General features: G+C 45.3%; 2 protein-coding genes and 1 long non-coding RNA gene across 3 annotated transcripts in view; 2 read left to right on the top strand and 1 right to left on the bottom strand.

The window, feature by feature from the left end:
• FOXL1 (forkhead box L1) overlaps nucleotides 1-19,183 on the top strand; it is a 30,296-nt gene that overhangs the window by 964 nt on the left and 10,149 nt on the right. The window lies entirely within an intron of this gene.
• FOXC2 (forkhead box C2) lies at nucleotides 1,801-7,217 on the top strand. Its single transcript, XM_081870249.1, has 2 exons — nucleotides 1,801-4,051; nucleotides 7,152-7,217. Exons 1-2 carry the CDS (start codon nucleotides 2,573-2,575, stop codon nucleotides 7,200-7,202), a joined length of 1,530 nt encoding a protein of 509 aa, XP_081726375.1. The 5' UTR covers nucleotides 1,801-2,572; the 3' UTR covers nucleotides 7,203-7,217.
• Nucleotides 8,845-12,558, bottom strand: LOC309346650. The gene is made up of 3 exons (XR_014158719.1): nucleotides 12,316-12,558; nucleotides 9,770-9,817; nucleotides 8,845-8,919 (listed from the first exon to the last, which is right to left on the bottom strand). It is a non-coding gene; the product is annotated as an uncharacterized lncRNA (long non-coding RNA).

Here is a 19,183-nt window from a genome sequence, read left to right as displayed (position 1 = left end):
GCTACAAGACTACTGTGTTCCAAAAAAAGAGAGTATTTATATCTCCCTCCCTCTAAAAAAAGAATACAGATTCAGAACTTCTAGAAATACTTCAAAGGATATGGATTTCTTCTTGTATTTTTTTTTGTTTAATATAGAGTACCATGGTCGGTATTTTGAGCCTCTCTCCTTTTCAAATAAATAAATTCCCAAATGGGCCTCCTAACAGTAAAATCCTCCTCTGCCTCAGATCTTTCTAGTTTGCAAAGGATCCTGTACTAGCTATCAATACCTTGGAATCTTTCTCCCAAGATCCTAGAGGCTTGCCATCATTATTATTTTAGAAGCACAGAAAATCAATGGATTGAAATCAGTCACATCAAGTCAAATAGAAGCTTGGGGCGGCAAAAGGAGCCGTCGACACTTACAGGTCTTTTATCAGTTTGGAAATGTTCTGCCTCACTTTCTAGCCTCACACTTACCTAGGAATAAAGCCCCCCTCCACCGTAGTGGGATTAAAAAAATACCCGCCTAGGAATTGCACCGTAAAACATTCCGGTGAGCACTTCACCCGTCCCCGGAGTCATATCATTCATTTTAAAAATCGCAGCAGAAACTTTGTGGAAAAAGCACATTTAAACCGGGGTGGGGAGGAAGGAAGCAAGCCTGAATGAGTTTGGATATGGTTTAAGCATCGAAATTGACTGTCATATTTTTAATAATAATAAGAATAATAATAATGGAATTGGAAGTGAAGGAATAAAATATAATTGTTATCCTCTCCTCTCCACCCCGTTTGCAGTTGTTTTGCACAGCGGAGCATCCCGACCCGGGAAATTGGGGGGGGGGGGAATCACACTTAGGTTGCCGGCTCGCGTCCCTAATTAACCAAATCTAATTGCCTCTAATGGAATAATTAGAGGGTCGAATTGGGGGGCGTCGTCAGTCTAACAAAATCCCTTTCAAGCCATCTTTTTAAAGAAACTGAATATCTAAACTGAAGCACATTAGCTGTGAAGTCGTTAGGCACTCTCGACGCGCGAGAAATCTCAACTGAAATCTACACAATTTCATTCGAAGCAAGAGCCTCGGTGGTAAAAAGAAAAAGAAAAAAAAAAGAGCGGGGGAAGCACTTTCCTTGGAACTTAATCTCAGGTATTTAGGACCGAGGTGTTAAATGAGGTTAGGACGGAGGTGTCAAGTAATTCTATTTTTAAAAGACAACTTTGCTTTTTCCTTTGCAGTGCAAATCGATTTGGCGCATCGGGTGCAGGGGAGCGAACAAATCCCCTGCGCCCTTTAAAATTTAAGAAAAGAGCCTAGACTGGCGCTCAGGCATTGTTATCGTTGGTGTCGGACGAGGAGAGATTTCATTTTTTAAAAAAAGTCGAACGACCCTGAAAAGGAAAATTCGCTTCATATAGGAGATTTGCCAGTGCGGGGAAATATTTTAGAACAGTAGCCTTTTCGGAGATGGTGGCTCCAATCTTTAAAATAGATGGAATTAAATTAAGAACGCGGAGGCCTTTGCGCAACGGCTTCTGATTCGGCTTTAAACCGAATCAGACCTCGGATCCCACCGATCCCACCTCTCCCACCCGGCACCCACCCTACTCCTCGCGCTCCAGAATCGCCCCTGTTCCACCCGCGAAGGCGGACGCCAGAAGCCACCCCGAACTTCGCCGCGCTTCCCGGAGCCCCGCCGCGTCCTTACGGCGCTCTCCTCCGACTCTCCCATTGGCCCTCCCGAGCCCGAGCCGGGCCGCCATTGGCGGAGAGCGCAGGGCGGAGGCGTGGCCAGCGAGGAGTAAAAACGGGCCTTCCGCAAGGGAAGTTTTGGAAACTTTTCTCCAGCCCTCGATGGGGAGTTCGCCTGGCGCGGGGCTTCCCGGAGGCTCCCCTCGCGCTGTGCTCCAGAGTGGCGCGCGCGTCGCCGGCACAGGAACCGTTTATTTGGATTCCGACGGCTTGTTTTTGTTTACACGCGCTCCGCTTTCACCCGGGACAAACGGAGCCGGCGGGTCGCGAGCCTTCGCGGGCAGAGACAGCGGAGCAAGCGAGAGCCCTGAGCGATAGCTTCCCTCCATCCCTTTCTTCTTGCAAGATTATTGCTGTCATTCCCCTCCCTCCTTTGCGAAAATCTGCCTCTCCCTCCGTCCGCTTGGCCTGTCGTCGCGCTTTTTTGTTTTTGCTTTTTTGCTTTTGCTTCTCAGAAAGAAAGAAAAAAAAAAACTTGTTACGCCGGTGCATTGATTGCGCCGCTCCTCCTTCCCAGAGCATCGTCGTCGCTTTTCAACCATGCGGGAGGAGATCCCAGCGACAGATCGCCGCGCAAGAGCTTGAGAGTTTCGACCATTTTGCAAAGCAGCTTCGGAGAATGTTTCGGCTCTGAGGAGGAGGAGGAGGAGGCCTCGCTCAGCGGAGGAGATTGGAGGGGGCGGGCGGGGGGGGGCAGCGATTTGGCCTCCCGAGAACAACGCGACTAGGCCATAGGGGGACACATTTCCCCCTTCCTTCTTCGCCCTCCCTCTACTAGATCTGACTTTGTTGTCGTTTTTGGAGGGAGGGGATTTTTTTTGAAAAAACCGACGCCATGCAGGCCCGCTACTCCGTCTCGGACCCCAACGCCTTGGGAGTGGTCCCTTATCTGAGCGAGCAGAACTATTACCGGACGGCTGGGACTTACGGCAGCATGGCGGGCTCCATGGGGGTCTACCCGGGTCACCCCGACCAGTACGCGGCCGGTATGGGGCGCTCGTACGGGCCTTACCACCCTCACCAGCCCACGGCGCCCAAAGACTTGGTGAAGCCGCCCTACAGCTACATCGCCCTGATCACCATGGCGATCCAGAACGCGCCGGATAAGAAGATCACCTTGAACGGCATCTACCAGTTCATCATGGACCGCTTCCCTTTCTACCGGGAAAACAAGCAGGGCTGGCAAAACTCCATTCGGCACAACCTCTCGCTCAACGAGTGCTTCGTGAAGGTGCCTCGCGACGACAAGAAGCCGGGCAAAGGGAGCTACTGGACCCTCGATCCGGATTCTTACAATATGTTCGAGAACGGCAGCTTCCTCCGACGCCGCCGGCGCTTCAAGAAGAAAGACGTCTCCAAGGAGAAGGACGACACGCTCCGGGAAAGGCACCTCAAAGAGCCCCTGAAGGCCGCCGACGTCTCCAAGGACACGCCGCAGTCCAACAACGCTGGCGGCAACGCCTCCTTGTCCGCCTCTGCCCCGCCGCCGCCTTCTTCCTCGGCCGCCCCGTCTGAGAAGAAGATCGTCATCAAAAGCGAGGCTTCCTCGCCGGACCTGCCCATCATCACCAAGGTAGAGACCCTCAGCCCGGAGAGCGGCAGCGCCCTGCAGGACAGCCCGCGGAGCGTGGCTTCCACGCCGTCGGTGTCCACCGAGAGCTCGCTGCCGGGTGATCCCCACCACCCGGGCGCCGGCACCAATGGGCTGTCGGGGTTCAGCGTGGAGAACATCATGACTCTACGGACTTCGCCGCCGGGCGAGCTCAGCCCCGTCAGCAGGACGGCCGGGATGGTGTCCTCCTTGCCCCTCGGGTACGCCCAGGCGCAAGCCCCGTCCATCTACAGCCAGGCCTGTAGCCAGGGGGGCTTGGGGGAGGCCGGGGGCAGCTACCAATGCAGCATGCGCGCCATGAGCCTCTACACGGGCGAGAGGAACGCTCACCTGTGTGTGCCCACCACCTTGGAGGAAGCCGCCGCCTCCATCTCGGAGCAGCAGCAAAGCAACGGCGCCTCTTCGCCCCTCACCTCCATGAATCTGGCCTCGGGCGGGGGGCAGCAGCAGGAGGGGACCCTCACCCCCAGCCACCACCACCACCACCACCATCATCACCACCACGCTCTCCCTCACCACCAAGCCGGCGGCCAAGCCACGGCCGCCGCCGCCTCCTGGTACCTGAACCACACGTCGGAGATCAACCACCACCTGCCCAGCCACGCCTTCGGGGCGCAACAGCAGAACTTCTCCAACGTGCGGGAAATGTTCAACACTCACCGGCTGGGGCTAGAGACCTCGACAGCGCTGAGCGAGCAACAGGTGAGCACCAACTCCACCTGTCAGATCCCCTATAGAGCTGCGCCCTCCATATACCGCCACACCACCACCCCTTATTCCTATGACTGCACTAAGTATTGATTGAGCGACTCCTGGGAAACACAAACAAACAAACAAACAAACAAACAAGGGAGGGGGTTTAAGCCAACCCTTCAGATTGCATAGAAGGAAATTAGCGCTGTGCTTTGTTTTTAAACGACCTCTTATTCAAACGAAAGACTGGGGCGAAAAAGTGACCCGCCCCACAAAATAGAACTTTACGAACCCTAAAATCCCTGTTTGGGGTGTGCGCGCGTGGGTGCGTACGTGCGGGGGGGGGGCTGTTTTTCAGTGCCTTCTTTCAATTCAAGTTAATTATACTTGCGGGAGTTGAGGAGGCATCTTTTTAACGAAAGTTAAATATATTAGTAAAGGACAGTGGCAAAACTTATTTTGTGAAAAGAAAAAAAGGACGGTGATCTCGGACAATGTTAACTTATAGAGAATCACCATATCCACAACTACCATTTATAGGATTTTTTTGAAAGGGAAAGAAATAATTATAGATACAGCTATATAAAAGTATACGTTTTGGTGTTGGGGGTTTTGGGGAGGGATTTTGTTTTTTTGGAGGGGAGTTTCTGTTTATTGCGTTGTAAATATGTGTGGAAATCAGGCTTAAGTGGAGAGCCATTATTAATATAATATTTAAAGTTGAGTTCACTGGATTATTCCTTTAAAAATTTCCCATGTTGCCCATCTTTTTCCAACTGTCAAATTAATGATCAGTACGCGTCCTCCTGTTTTCTTCGGGTTTTGTAAACAAATACGCATCAAAGGTCCCTTTTCCCTTTTAAAAGTGAATTACAAAAAAATGAATAATTTATTGTTGTTTCCCCTTGATGAACTGTTGTGGATGGGAAATATTGGAAAACACACACATTTTTTTAAAGAGTAAAGTATCTGATACTTTCAGTAGAAAAACAGAGAGATAGAAAACAACAAGTGTGTGATTTTTTTAAAAAAATGTAAAATTGATTTCCCACTCTGAACTGATCCTTTAAAAACCGACAAAATGCATTTAGGGAAAAAACACATTCTCTTTGAATTCTCTGTCACGTTTGTTTTGTCTTATGTGGTCTTAATTGTTGTACTCATTCTTGGAAAAAAATAAATAAATCCGTGCTGTTTATTTCTCCTCAAAAAGTCTGCCGCATGTTTGTGTGAATTTCTGCAGTTTTCCTGCTTACAGCCCTCCTCCCCTTCCACTCTCCACCCTTCGAAAATATGATAAGAAAAACGAAGTGCAGGCCTGCAAGGCAGCTGAGGAGATGGGGGGAAAAATCGAGACCAGGGAGGTCTCTGAGAGGCGCGTCATTTGTGAATGGTCTTGACACGGGATCAGGACAAGAACGGCCCCAGGCAATGTAGGGTTAGCCTGCGAACTGCAAGGAAGTTCAAAACCCGGTTTAAAGCTGCAATTCTGAATATGTTTCATGGAAAGTATCCCCAACGGATGCCTTGACTCTCGCGGTCCAGAGTTGCGCTAGGGTCACTTGTGAATAATTGCGAAGCGGTCGGAACGAAAATCGCTGTCGCTCTTAGGAGCAATCCTAACGCTCTTTACCTGGGAGTAAGCCCCAATGAATTTTATGGGACTTCCTTTTGAGTAGTTAAGATCGCGCCGTTGGAGAGCTTTAATAGCTCCTAATAAGCTAATAAGCTTTGTAGCTCCTAATAAGAGGAATAATAACAATACTATAATAACAACAACAACAACAACAACAACAACAACAACAACAACAACAACAACAACAACAACAACAAAAATCCCCTAGCAATCACTGGGGTGGGGGGAGGGGGAGTTCCCGCCACAGATGTAGTAAATCGGAGTGAAACCCATTCCCCAAAGAGAGGAATGAAAACATTCACTTACCCTGATTTTTAAATCCACCGGCTTCCAGGCAAAATAATATAGATTAATTTTTTTTTAAAGCAGGCAATATAACGCTTATTTTTTAAATGAAGCAGTTTAATTATGCTTTCCTACACCCTTTTTCATTCTCTTTGTCCCCCCTCCCCACTTTATTTTCGGGTAGATTATTTTTTATTCATTCCCCCCCCCCGCCTTTATTCCTGCTTGGGCTGGAAGACAAAAATAGAAGAGGCTAGTTTCCTAAGTTGGTTCCGAAATCTTGATGTCTATATGTAATAATAATAATAATAATAATAATAATAATAATAATAATAATAGCTTTTAAATCCCGGTGTTTAGATAAACGAACATTGTCATTGCTTGTGTTTTAAATGTGTCACACACAGGAGAATGCCCAAGGGAGGTCACCTGGGTTTTGTTCTCCACATCCCGCCTCCCCCCAAAAAGCTGCGCTACAACACTTTTCGAATTAACATCCCGATTCGAATTAATAGATTCGAAATAGTGTCCCGACTGCGATACGATTTATCAGCTGGCAAGCAGCTCTACGGATTTAATACCTGGGTCTGATTTCCAAGGAAAGGCTGTTCGAATAGGATCCCCTAGACCGCTTACTGGGAAGCAAGTCTCACTAAACTAAATGGGATCTGTTTCCCAAAAAATGGGATCAAGGACTGCAGTCGTGCAAGCGAATCCCTCTGCAGCTCCGTAGCTTCCGCCTCGAAGGGAGAATCCCACGAAGTTCCATAGGACTTTCCTACCGCGTCCAAGGAATTGCGTCCTTAACCAAAATCTCTGTCAGCTCAATAGGAACATCTTAAAGGAGGTTAGATCGGTAAGCTTCGCCCTGGAATCCCCATTCCCTTATACCGCCTTGAGCACCACTGCTGTTTAATAATAATAATAATAATAATAATAATAATAATAATAATAATAATGGGCGTAGCCAGGATTTTAGTTGGGGGGAGGGAAGCAAGCCTTTTGTCGGGCGGGGCAGGCCTATTTTTAGGGGGGGGGGCAGAACCTCAGCTATGTATTTTTATTGATTTTCATTGATTGGGGACGCAGCTGCCCCTCCGTGCCCCTCCTTGGCTACGCCCATGATGATAATACACACGTACGTAATGTGTTTCTGAGCATGGATAAAGCGCTACTCTTTTCCGCTAGCCTGCAAGCATTTTGCAACAATGGCGAAGTGTCTGTGTTTGTGAAGGATAGGCTGGTAGTGAAGAAAGCCAACATACATTTGAGTCGCGGTGGGTCTCCGCTTAGAAGGTAAATTGTTATTTCTTAACCTGCAGGAGTAAGAATCAAGTACAGCCGCTAGCTCCGGCCACATTTCAAATCAGTGGGAGTGGGGGGTGGGGTTGGGTTGCTAGATACTGGGTTTAAAAAGATGTTTAGGGTGGGGTGCTAGATACTGGAATCTCTTGTTTTCTCTTCTCTTTCCTTTTTTTAAAATAAAAAAATATGTTTTTTAAAAAAACTGTTTCCCCTAGTTATTAGTAACCCCCTTTCCACGCAAAATCCAATATTTGGATGGATTTTAATTGATTTCAAGACTTCCGTGGAAGAGAATAAAGGTGGACAGTTTGGGGCAGGTGGGGAAGAGCTATAGCAAAGAAATACATCTAAAGAATAAAAGTACTGTATGGGAGGGAGGGGCGGGGTGTACCCCAGGTTTAGGAATGTGTGGCCCTCTAGATGTTGTTGAACTCCAACTCCCATCAGCCCCAGCCAGCGGACTAAAAAGGGAAGATGGGAACTGTAGTAAAAAGCAAGCAAACAAACAAAAAACATCTTCTGAAGGGCCAGTTTCTCCATCTCTAGTTATAAAGCCTCTTTTGGTGGGATATGGCAACCTCTCTGCTTCTACCTGTAATAATGGGGACAATCTACTGGTCTACCTTGCAGGGCTGCGTTGAGGACGGCTGAAAGAAATGCATGGCAGAACTAGGCGTAGGGGAAGCCATTAGCTGATTTTTGATGGGCAGCCCAGTGCCTGCAGATTGCGAGAATTCTTGCGAAGAATCTTGTCTCAGCCAAGCTAGGCGTCTGTTATACTCTTAACCAAGAGTGTATGTTTAGGATCACAAGAGTATGGATTAGTTGTGCCTTTTTAGAGTTTCAAGCATAAAAGGAGCTTCATAGGTCCCTCTGGTGAGGTGTTGAGGAGCCTTTAGTGACTCAGTTATTTATGGACTGCAACTCCTATCATCCCTGACCATTGGCCACACTAGCTAGGGCTGCTGGGAGCTGGAGTTGAACACTCCTGATCTAGTGCATGGTTTTCACAGTGGCTGCCCAGATGCCTCTGGAAAGCCCACAAGCAGGACCTGAAAGGAACAGACCTCCCCTGTGGTTTGCAACTTGTATTATACAGAGGGATACTTCCTTTATATGTGACGGCTCCATTTAGCTATCATGAAGGAAAGCTATTGGCAGACTCTCCTCTTCCATGAAGTTGGCCAATGCTGCTTTTAAAGCTGCCACCACATCTTGTGGTAGTGAATTCCATAGCACAGTCTGTAAAAGAGCATTTTCTTTTATGCATCCCGCATCGACATAATTAGATGACCCCAGATTTGTGCATTATAAGAGATAAAAACTGTGCTCTGTTTACTTCTGCCATGTTTATAACCATGTTCCATGTCCTCGTTTAGTTGTCATTCCTCTCAAACCCCAAACCATTTTGCCTTTCCTTCTAGGCAGTGGCGTAGCATGGGGGGTGCAGGGGGGGCCGGCCGCACTGGGCGCAACATCTGGGGGTTAGGGAAATCCACGGGTTAGGGGGCGCAAATCCATGGGTTAGGGGGTGCAAATTACTTGCCTTGCCCCGGGTGCTGATAACCCACGCTACGCCACTGCTTCTAGGGAAAGCCCGAAACCCATTTGGTTGCTTTCTTCTGTGCTTTCCCCAGTTCTATGACACATCCTGTTCAAGCAAAGAGAGTACTGAATAGTCACTCTTATTTTGAAAATACAACACACAGTAGTGGATCCTGGAGTTTCTTTTAAACAACAAATCCAGACCCCTCAAGATTAAATGTAGACTGTCCCTGATATATGGGGAGCATTTAAGGGAAAGTGCTATATAATTGCCAAGTTCTTAAAATCCCTGTATCTAGTCTATTCATTTGCCTATCTATCCACGATTTACTACCTGCCTAAGCGTGTATACCCAGACGTACTTTTACTGAAAGAGAATTTCTCTCAAGTAAATGGCCACAGAATAATGGGTCTCACAATTTTATCGAGACGGTAAACTTAAATTGGTTCAGAGAGGAGCTCAGTTTGTTAGGGAGGAAGGAATTTATAATAATCAAAGATGTACATTTAGGACACACTTGTTAATATTTTCAGGGTATTTATTTTGGCCCAGGTATTGTAATTAGAGAATTGTTAAAAAATCAAGCATGGCCTTTTCTTTTAATAAACATGAATATTTCAGGTTATTAAATTGTTGTCTTATTTTCAAAATATTTTAGAGACTTTTTGTCTATATGCCCATTTGTTTAAATTGAAGAACTTGGAACCAGTCAATTAAAATTCCCTGCTTTATTATAGGATCCAAAATGTTTACTATCTAATACAGCAATCTAGTTGTAGCTCCTATTTTGGGGATAATTAGCACATTTATTTCTCATGGAGCCCTTTAGGATCATAGCAAAAGGAGGAGAGAATACTCTATTAGCTACCTACTGATATTCCTGATACCAGGACTTTGGGTGCAAGTCACATCCCAAAATTATAAAGAATTGTAATAATTGCAATAGGCTGCTCACAGCTTTCTCTCTTGAGGGTCCCCCTCTCAGTCTCCTCTTCAGGAACTCCTGAAAAAGCAGAACTTTTTAAATTTAAAAATACTGTTATACAACCATCCCTGCCTCAAATAACTGCTACAATTAAAGAATGAATAGTTCTTGGATTGCAAAGTCCCACTGATTGCAGCAGCAATGGGAATCAACTTCTTGCTTTCATCCTACCCTCTTCTATGTGTTTACTTCTGCCCTGCTCAATTTCATGTTTTAAACATTGGGTTATGGAGGTTCTGGGTTTAAAGCCAACATTAGCCTAAGAATTTTGCTCTTGTTGTTCAGCTGGAAACTTTGGCTGATTTCCCATGCTTGATGTGGGCCAGTGGCAATGGTGGTGGAGGAAGGAGGCCCACCCTTCAATTTAAATTTAAAAAGTGAGATGATTAGTTACAATTATTATTAACCACTGAGCAGACCTAGCTTCAGTCAGGGATGGGGAAACCTGTGGCACTCCAGATGTTGATGGACTACAACTCCCATCAGCCCCAGATAGCATACTCAATGGGTAGGGATGAGGGAACTGCAGTCAAGAAACAGGAAGCCACAGATTCCCCATCCTTGGTGTGTGGTAGGACAGTTCCAGCCCATCCCCCCCATCCTTGTCTGTTATGCTGCTTGCGGCCCCCGCTCTGCAGGAGGTGAAATAAAGCCATGGTACCTCTAAGCATGTGCAGACTGCTTCCCTCGAGTATTAGATAGCTGTCATTCAGAGGAAATTCTCTGAGACAACTCCATGAATTTAAGGCAAGCTCCACAATCCATCACTCCCAAAAGTCTTGTACCTTGAAGACTGAAATTTAAAATAAGTGTGTTTGTGTACACAAACCCTCTTTGTCAGATGCATGAAGTGAACTCTTAGTTGGTGGATATATAAAGGATAGAATTGTCAGGTGGGAGTTGAATGCCAATGAGATGTGAAAATTACAGTGCGAGTCAATAAGAAAGGAAATAAACAGCCCTGGAATATTGCTTGAAGTCAGACAATTCTTTCTAGAGGAACTGTTGAATCCATTAGGGCTGATTTTCCCCTGCCAAAGGAAGGACCTGATAAGGGTTGATTTTACAATAGAGCATCCAAGGGGTGACCTGGTGATCCCTGGACTTGACTGGAATTTTTTTCCCTACTCCTAGCAAAGGAGGATTTTATAGCTTTCTCACAAATTTTTCAATCCTTGGTGATTCACATTTGCATGTGTGAACAGACTCTGTTCAGAAAGGTGATATTGGAGGTGACATGAACGTTTGATCTGTTATATGTGATCGGTGACGCTGGCTCAATTATATGCAATTTGATGCTGCTAATGGCTGCCTTTTTGTGCTGACGACTGTAATATATTTTACCACCTTATATACCTTTTCAAATTACCTTTCTTTCCCCTTATACATACTGTTATCCTCTTCCCAACACCATTTTTGTTTCTTTGAAAAATGCAGAACTGTTATTGCTGAAATCTTATTTGAGGCAGTGGCACTGGATGTGTTCCTGCACCAGGTTTCTAAAAGTATAAAAAGTTCAGGATATTTTTTTTTTTGGGGGGGGGGGACACACTCCCAGTGGACATTCAAATTCATTTCTAATGAAAGAAGGCCTACTTTTGTTTTACTGTTACTGATACCTAGATTTAAGTTTTAACTAGAATCAATTCAACTAAAAATGCAATGGTTTGGTGTTTCGGTTCAGTCTTAATTACTCTGTTGCTTGGAGGTAAATCCCAGTGATTTCAATGCAATATGCTTCCCATGATGGATGCTTAAGATTACAGCCTCCTTTTATCCCTGCCTACAAGAGATTTCATCCATATAAGCCTAAACTGCTGAAGTCTTTTTCCTTCCTTCTTTTTTTAAAACAGTCCTCCAGTTCTTCTCTCCCTGCCTCCGAGTGACAAAAGCTTTCACCATTTACTTCCAGTTATTATTATTTTTTTCTCCTTGAAGGAGACAACTAAATTTAGATTTCAGTGACAGGAAAGCCAAATAATAATTTTAAATGTAAACCCCAAGTTTTAAAAGGGAACAAGTTTTAAAATCTAAAACCAAGTTTTAAAAGGAAACACGGCCCCCACGCCTGAGGAAATGTTGGATATGTTCCGTGTCAACCTTAATTTCTGCTTAAAAGTGAGTCACTAGCTGTAGTATTATTGGACCAAGCTGATTGCTGTAGCTGCATTTGGGTTGTATTTTTGTTCAGAAAATCCTGGGAAACTTGGGGGTGAGCAGACAAAGATAATAAAACCACCCAAACTGCTCTATCAACAGTATGCATATATCGTAGCTAGTTCAGTAGTTATTAATGATGGTATTCATTATTGTTGTTTAAATTTGTATACAGTACCGCCTTTCATCCTAAGATCACAGGGCGACTCACAACATAAAAATACAACATAAGAACACAAATACATAAAACAAAAACAAACCAATAACCTCCCTTCCTACAATTTTTTTTTAAATTAAAGAAGAGGCACAGTTGCTACTATGATAGCTAAATGAAACCTCCGCTTTCAGAAGAAACATACATTTGAATATCAGATTCTGTGCACAATCAGTGGGATGTTGAACTGGCTGCTGGTGGAAACAAATTGCATTAACTCCTTAGCCTTCAACGGATGGGTTGGGAGTCCAGACCCACTGCCAGGTTGCGGCCTGATGTAAGATGGGTCGCAACAGCAATATAACCACCATAGAAATATATAGGAAAGAATTAACCAACAGTGTGAAAAAGCTGAAGACTTCTGCTTTAGCTAGATGGGACCTGGGGTTAGATCCAGCGGAATTCACTCCACTCTACCTACCCCATAGTCATCCTCTAGATCAGTGTTTCCCAACCTTGTGCCTCCAGCTGTTTTTGGACTACAATTCCCATCATCCCTTGCCACTGGTCTTGCTAGTCAGGGATGATGGGAGTTGTAGTTCAAAAACAGCTGGAGGCACAAGGTTGGGAAACACTGCTCTAGATAAATAGCTGGAATTGTGAGTGTGCAGGAAGTAGCCCGTCACCAGGGGGTAGGGGGAGTACAATAATAGGACGGATTCTTGTACAAAGCCTACTATGGCTGTGTCCATTTCACAGATGGTCAAGCTCCTGCTTTCAGTTAGGCTCTGACTGCTAACAAAGGAAAGTTTACAACATCTGGAGCTTTTTTTGTTTAGACAAAAGGCAAGTAAGGAGACCTGCTAGTGATGAATAAATTTATGCATGGTTTGGATTAAGAGATCTTCCCCTACTCTCTCCCCCCAATATAATACTAGAACGTGGGGCCATGCAGTAAATCTGAATATTCAGGACAGGCAAAACGTGGTGTTTCTTCATACAGAACATAGTTAAGACTGTGGCATTTGCTATAGCAAGATGCAGGGCTGGATGGTTTTAAAAAGAGGTTAGACAGATTCGTGGAGGAGAAGGCTGTACCTGATGGTTATGTTCTGTCTCCAGTGTCAGAGGCAGTATATACCACTGGGAATTGCAAGTGGGGAAAGTGCTCTTGCACTCGCCCAGGTCCTCCTCTAGAGCTTCCAATAAGCATCAGGTTGGCCACTGTGAGAGCAGGATGCTGGGATGGATGCACCTTTGAGCTGATCCAACAGGGCTCTTCTGATTCTCCTATGATGCTACCTGACATCTCTGCAGACCAAGCAGTTTTTTCAAAACCTGACCAGGGTCTGCCTACTTAAGATGACAGGATGTGGGTCCTGCCCTCCTTACACTGGCGGAATGGCTGTAGGGAGACGAAGCCTTCCTTGAAGAACAATGGCTTGTTTGTTACTCCGGGGTCTGTAAGACTCTGCCTCTCTGCCTCCTGCATGGACTTTGAGTTTATTTTGGCCTCGCAGAGCCTGTGCAAGGGAATATCAAGAAATCCAAATGCCAAACTCACTTAGAACTTTAGACACGAGGAGCAGGGGGCGTAAGAAGTGTCTATCCCCCCCCCCGCCACCCCATCCCAATTTAATCTGGCAAAGTATGTCCTGACAAACAATGGGAGCTTTTTTGTATCATGTGTCTCTTTCCAGTGCTGTCAGCCAAAGCAACAAACAACAGCGCTTCCTCCCTGTTACATGACAGAAGAGGGTTTTAACTGATTCTTTTAGAAATTCACCTGCTGTGAATTAAAGGAAGGGATACAGCCAATGGGGGTTCCTTGATTGCTCACTTTAGGAAACATACGGGTCACCTGTTACAGGGCATTGCTGGGCTCTTTTTGCAAGCCAGTTTAAGAGCATAAGAAGCTGTCTTAGAGTCAGATACTTGGACTCTAGCCTGATCAGTACTGGCTACACAGACTGGTAGCAGCTCTCCAGGGTTTCCAACAGTGAATCTCTCTCAGTCGTATATTGAGATGCTGGGAATTGAACCAGGGAACTTTTGAACTCTGGTCAAACCCTGCACCTCAGCATAATTGCCTGGCTGAAAAACTGAGCCTATGGCGGACTGGAGCTCAGAGACAGAAAACTTGCTTGTCGTGCAGAATGTCCCAGCTTCAGTTCCCAGCATCTCTGGTTAAAAAGGATCAGATTATAATTATTTAAAAATATCCTGGGAGTACAAAATACAGAATGAAGCATATGATCATATGTGGTGGACATGTTGTTATGCACAAAAGTACTGGAAGATAATAATTAGAAGAATAACAAAAACATGGAAATGTGAAGTTCCCTTAGATCCAGTGCTGACATTGCTGAACAAAAAACACCCATCATAAGAAGGCAACAAAATAAACATACATCCTGTCTGTTAACTAACTTCTTAAAATCATCTTCAGTAGCTGCCTAAATAACAAGACTCTGGACACTTGTCTAATTTCAGCTGGTACCCTATTCCAGAGGGCTGTAGCTGTAGCACTAAAAGCCCAGTTTCTAGTACAAACCAAGTGCACCTCCGGGACATGCAGTGCTGTCAGACCCATCTGTGGAGTGCAGTCTTTTAGGTAACCAGATCCCAAGTTCTTTAAGGCTTTGAATGCTAAAAGCAGTTCAGGCCAGGCTGATCTTTCCTTGCTGGTGTTCTTCCTGAATAGCAATCAGTGGTCCTTTGGCTGATAAATGTGAGTACAGTGTTCTCTCTTCCTTGCTTTTGCGAGTGACATTTGGAGCAGAATCTTCTTTCTGGCAAGGAAGCTCCTTGGATGGGTATAGACTGAATGCACATTTAATCAATAGATAAATGGACTAAAAATCATAAGATTTAACATTGCTTTCACCAGGTTGTTGCTCCAGTTAGGGTAGTTGGTGCTATTCTTATTCAGTACTTTATTCAGCAATCGATTAACACAATTACTGTTGTTATTACTACTGATAATAAACATGACTATTTACACACCACTGTAGCCAGAAAAAAAATGCCTTTTGACAGTTTTCCTTCACAACCACCATGTGAGAAGCTTCACTAGTGCTTACATTTTTACAAACTGTAGAAAACCGAGGCCTTGCCTCAGTTTATGAGATTTGCACCCAGGTCCTGCAAATCCAGTGCTTGTTACCACAGCTGCAACAATTATTTAATGGCAACTTCTTCGGTTGTTACAACCGCAGAAACATTTATAGAGTAGTTCAGAATATTTCAAAGCAAGGCTGAGCAGAAAGGATTTTCTGGTCAATCCCAATAATTTGCAATAGATCACCAAGCGTTTCCGTTTCTTAATTGTCTAGGGATAGCAGCACTGAGAGGATGTTTCCTACCTAAATAAGGTTGCTGAAATGAAGAAAGCAGTAATTTTGTGTGTGAAAGGCCATGCACTCAACTCAGTCCTGATAAACAAATTCTTGGGGTTCAGAATGTGCTCAGAAGGACCCTCCCTTAAAAAAAATAAATCTAAATATATGTCTTTTGCACACGGTTCCTGTGTGCAGATATTGGATTTTTAGTAACAAACCAGCCCCAAAGCATATAAGATAAACTTGATGTCTGCCCACCCCCTGCTCTAAAGTTCTTCACATACATGTAAAGGTAAAGGTAAAGGGACCCCTGACCATTAGGTCCAGTCGTGGCCGACTCTGGGGTTGCGGCGCTCATCATGCTTTACTGGCTGAGGGAGCCGGCGTACAGCTTCTGGGTCATGTGGCCAGCATGACTAAGCCGCTTCTGGCGAACCAGAGCAGTGCATGGAAATGCTGTTTACCTTCCCACCGGAGCGGTCCCTATTTATCTACTTGCACTTTTTGGTGTGCTTTCAAACTGTTAGGTTGGCAGGAGCAATGGGAGCTCACCCTGTCACGGGGATTTGAACTGCCGACCTTCTGATCAGCAAGTCCTATGTTACTATTCACCCCCATATTGAAGATGTGGGAGAGGACTGAGGCTCTGAGAAGGTGGTTTGCCTAGTAAGTTTGTGGCTAAGGCAGCCTTTAAACCAGGGATTTTATAGCTCAGGTTTCTGAGCCACTGAGCTATATCAGCTCTCTCACAGAAGCAGTGTGGTGTAGCAGTTAAGGATGCCCATTGAGGGAGGTTCAGCTGAGCTCCTCACTTAGCCATGAAAGCCACTGGGCAACATTGGACCAGTTACTTCCTCTTCTCTCTCCCTCCCTCTTTTTCTTTCACCTACCTCACAGGGTTGATGTGAGGAGAAAAATGTCAGCTGCCTCGAGTTCCTTGAAGGGAAAGGTGCCAAATACATATGTGCTAATTTCATGTTAATTTTATGATGATTATTAAAAGCCGCATTAAAAAGATGATGGGCAAGATAATTTCTAGAGCATTTTTTGGGAGGCTCAAAATGCCATACTATTTTATTCTGCTCATACACTCCAGGTTCTTACTATTGTTATCTATTTGTTTCATTTTTATACCCTCCACTTTCTCTCATGGGAGTTCAGAGTGATGAAATGACATCAAAACACAATCTATACATCATCTTTGAAAATACATTATTCAACACTAAATGCAAGTCCCATCGTATCTTGGTTCTTGAACACCTTGTGACTCAAAAATTTTGGCTCCCGAACGCCGCAAACCCAGAAATAAGTGTTCCGGTTTGCGAACTTTATTGGGCAGCCAAATGTCCGACGTGGCTTCCGTAGCTTCTGATTGAGTGCAGGAAGCTCCTGCAGCCAACCCGAAGCAGCACCTTGGTTTCCAAAAGTTTTCAGAAGTCAAACAGACTTCCGGAATGGATTCTGTTTGAGAACCAAGGTACGACTGTAAAGTCAAGACTGCAATATACTGGGGGTGAGGTGGGTGGGGCTAGTAGTCCTCCAGATTTTGCTGGATTCCAATTGCTATCAGGCCCCGGCAGTATCAGAAGTGCCAACTTAAGAGCGGTAGTCTCGTAATCTGGGGAACCGGGTTCGCGTCTCCGCTCCTACACATGCAGCTGCTGGGCAACCTTGGGTTAGTCACACTTCTCTGAAGTCTCTCAGCCCCACTCACCTCACAGAGTGTTTTTGTGGGGGAGGAAGGGAAAGGAGAATGTTAGCCGCTTTGAGACTCCTTCGGGTAGTGATAAAGCGGGATATCAAATCCAAAATCCTCCTCCTCCTCCTCTTCTTCTTTGCCCCACCCCACACAATCCATCACATGATGCAGTCCAGTCACACCATTTGAATGGCAATGCCCAGCAACTTTGGGGGGCATGGCCCCCTCAAATATTTTAGGGACTGAAAAGAGTACAGTGAAGGCATCTGCATGATGTCAATAGGCGGAGAGTTCCAAAGTGTGGGTGGTGCCAAACTAGTACTAATATTAATTTAGTTAGATTAAACTGGCCCCCTCTAGCATGCAAGGGGGCCAGTTTAAATAAATCGTATGATTTGACATTTGAATAACTGGCATTAATAATTGTATTAATTGGACACAATTGGTACAGTATTGTCATTAATGAGGCTGCTATTGGGACAATATTGGGAAATCTATCAAAAAATATATTAAACAGCAATAATAATTCAATTAAACAGCAATAATAATTCAATTAATTCAGTTAATGAGAAGCACAGTGTTTCTCGAACTCTTGCTAGCTGGAAATAAAAGGTATTGGAGCAATGAAATTCATTATACACTTCTTTGTAATTAAGACTACCAATCTGTGCACCCTCACTATAGAATTATCCTCCTCTCTGGGAGAAACTGAATGGAAAGTGGTAAGGCTGTATTCCTGGCAGAGGACAGCAGGCTGGTCTAGGGGAAGTTTCTTTGGGCTCTCCAGGGATGGCAACTTGAATGAAATATTGGGGGGCCCAGGTAAGCCCCGCCCCACATAACATGGTACAAACACAATTTGAATGGCAATGCCCATCAACTTAGGGGGTGACCGATTTTCTCAAATATTTTATGGGGAGGGGGGGTGAAGACCCCTCAGCGACTTGGCTGCTATGGGGCTCTCCAAAACATTTCTATTCATTAAGTGAAGTGGAAGGGCAGTAGTTCAGTGGTAGCGCATCTGCTTTGCATTGCATTAGTTTTGGGGTTCAATCTCCCGCTGCTTGAATCCAAATAGTGCGGCTCTCTGTATAGGTAAGTGAGCTAGATAGACCAGTGCTTTGACTCAGTAAAACTTTAATGTCCAACTCCATCCAACTCACAATCCCTCCCCTCCCAGGTATCAGCCAGAGGGCAGGGGCAAAACTAGGCTTTATTTCACCCGGGTCAAAGATTCAGCTTGGCATCCCTCCACTCACATCTGCGGGCATACCCACACAGACTGGGAGCCTCCATGACAAGCATTGGGACCCCCCCGGAGGCCCGCAGCAAAAAACCCGGCTAGCCCCCACCCCCGTAGCTATTTCCCATATGTCGTCTACCCATGGGTGTAGCCAAGGGGGGACAACCGCCCCCTAGATCCACAAATATTATTGTAAAGCATTGAAAGTACTCAATTATCCCACATCAGCAGAAGCCCTCCCATTTATGGGCTATTACCTCTGATTTCCCAAGAAAAGCTCACAACTTTGGCTGGCTACGCCCCTGCGTCTACCTGATCCTTTCTTAACTGGCTATACCAGGGATTTAACCGCGGAACTTTTGCGTGCAAAGCAAGTGACTGACCGTCGAGCGACGACCTTTTCCTATTTCTCTGGCCGCTGATCATTTCCAAGGAATGAAGCCGGCTTCAGTGGAAGCTTTGGAAACTCTCTGTACTCTTAAGTGCGGTGGCTGCTACTGATGCTCAGAGGGAAAGCTCTTTGCATATGCTCAGAAACCATTTATCCACGCCTTTCTTCTTCTTATTTTTTAATGTAAGTTCCCTCTCTCTGCAGCCACGAGACGTTCTAGTCAATTTCATTCATTTTCGGCAATGGAGAAGAGACATTAAATTAGCCAATCACAAGCTCGGGGGCCTTTGATTGGTGGCCTGAGTGTCTCTAGTGTGTTACCGTATTTCTCCTCATTCTAGGGAACTGCCGCATTCCCCCCCCCCCTTTTTAAGTGTCCCATCCACCCCACCCTTACAA

Source organism: Podarcis erhardii (genome assembly GCF_964252035.2).
Source record: "Podarcis erhardii genome assembly, chromosome: 7".
NCBI lineage: Eukaryota > Metazoa > Chordata > Lepidosauria > Squamata > Lacertidae > Podarcis > Podarcis erhardii.
Note: the sequence above shows the minus strand (reverse complement) of the source record. Positions and strands in the feature narration are given on the sequence as shown.

What these genes read in the sequence shown, in the direction of transcription:
- FOXC2 (XM_081870249.1), top strand. Translation starts at nt 2,573, where the DNA reads ATGCAGGCCCGCTACTCCGTCTCGGACCCCAACGCCTTGGGAGTGGTC. An exon ending in CAGCGCTGAGCGAGCAACAG is followed by an intron (nt 4,052 to 7,151) that starts GTGAGCACCAAC and finishes CTTTTCCGCTAG; the next exon opens with CCTGCAAGCATTTTGCAACA.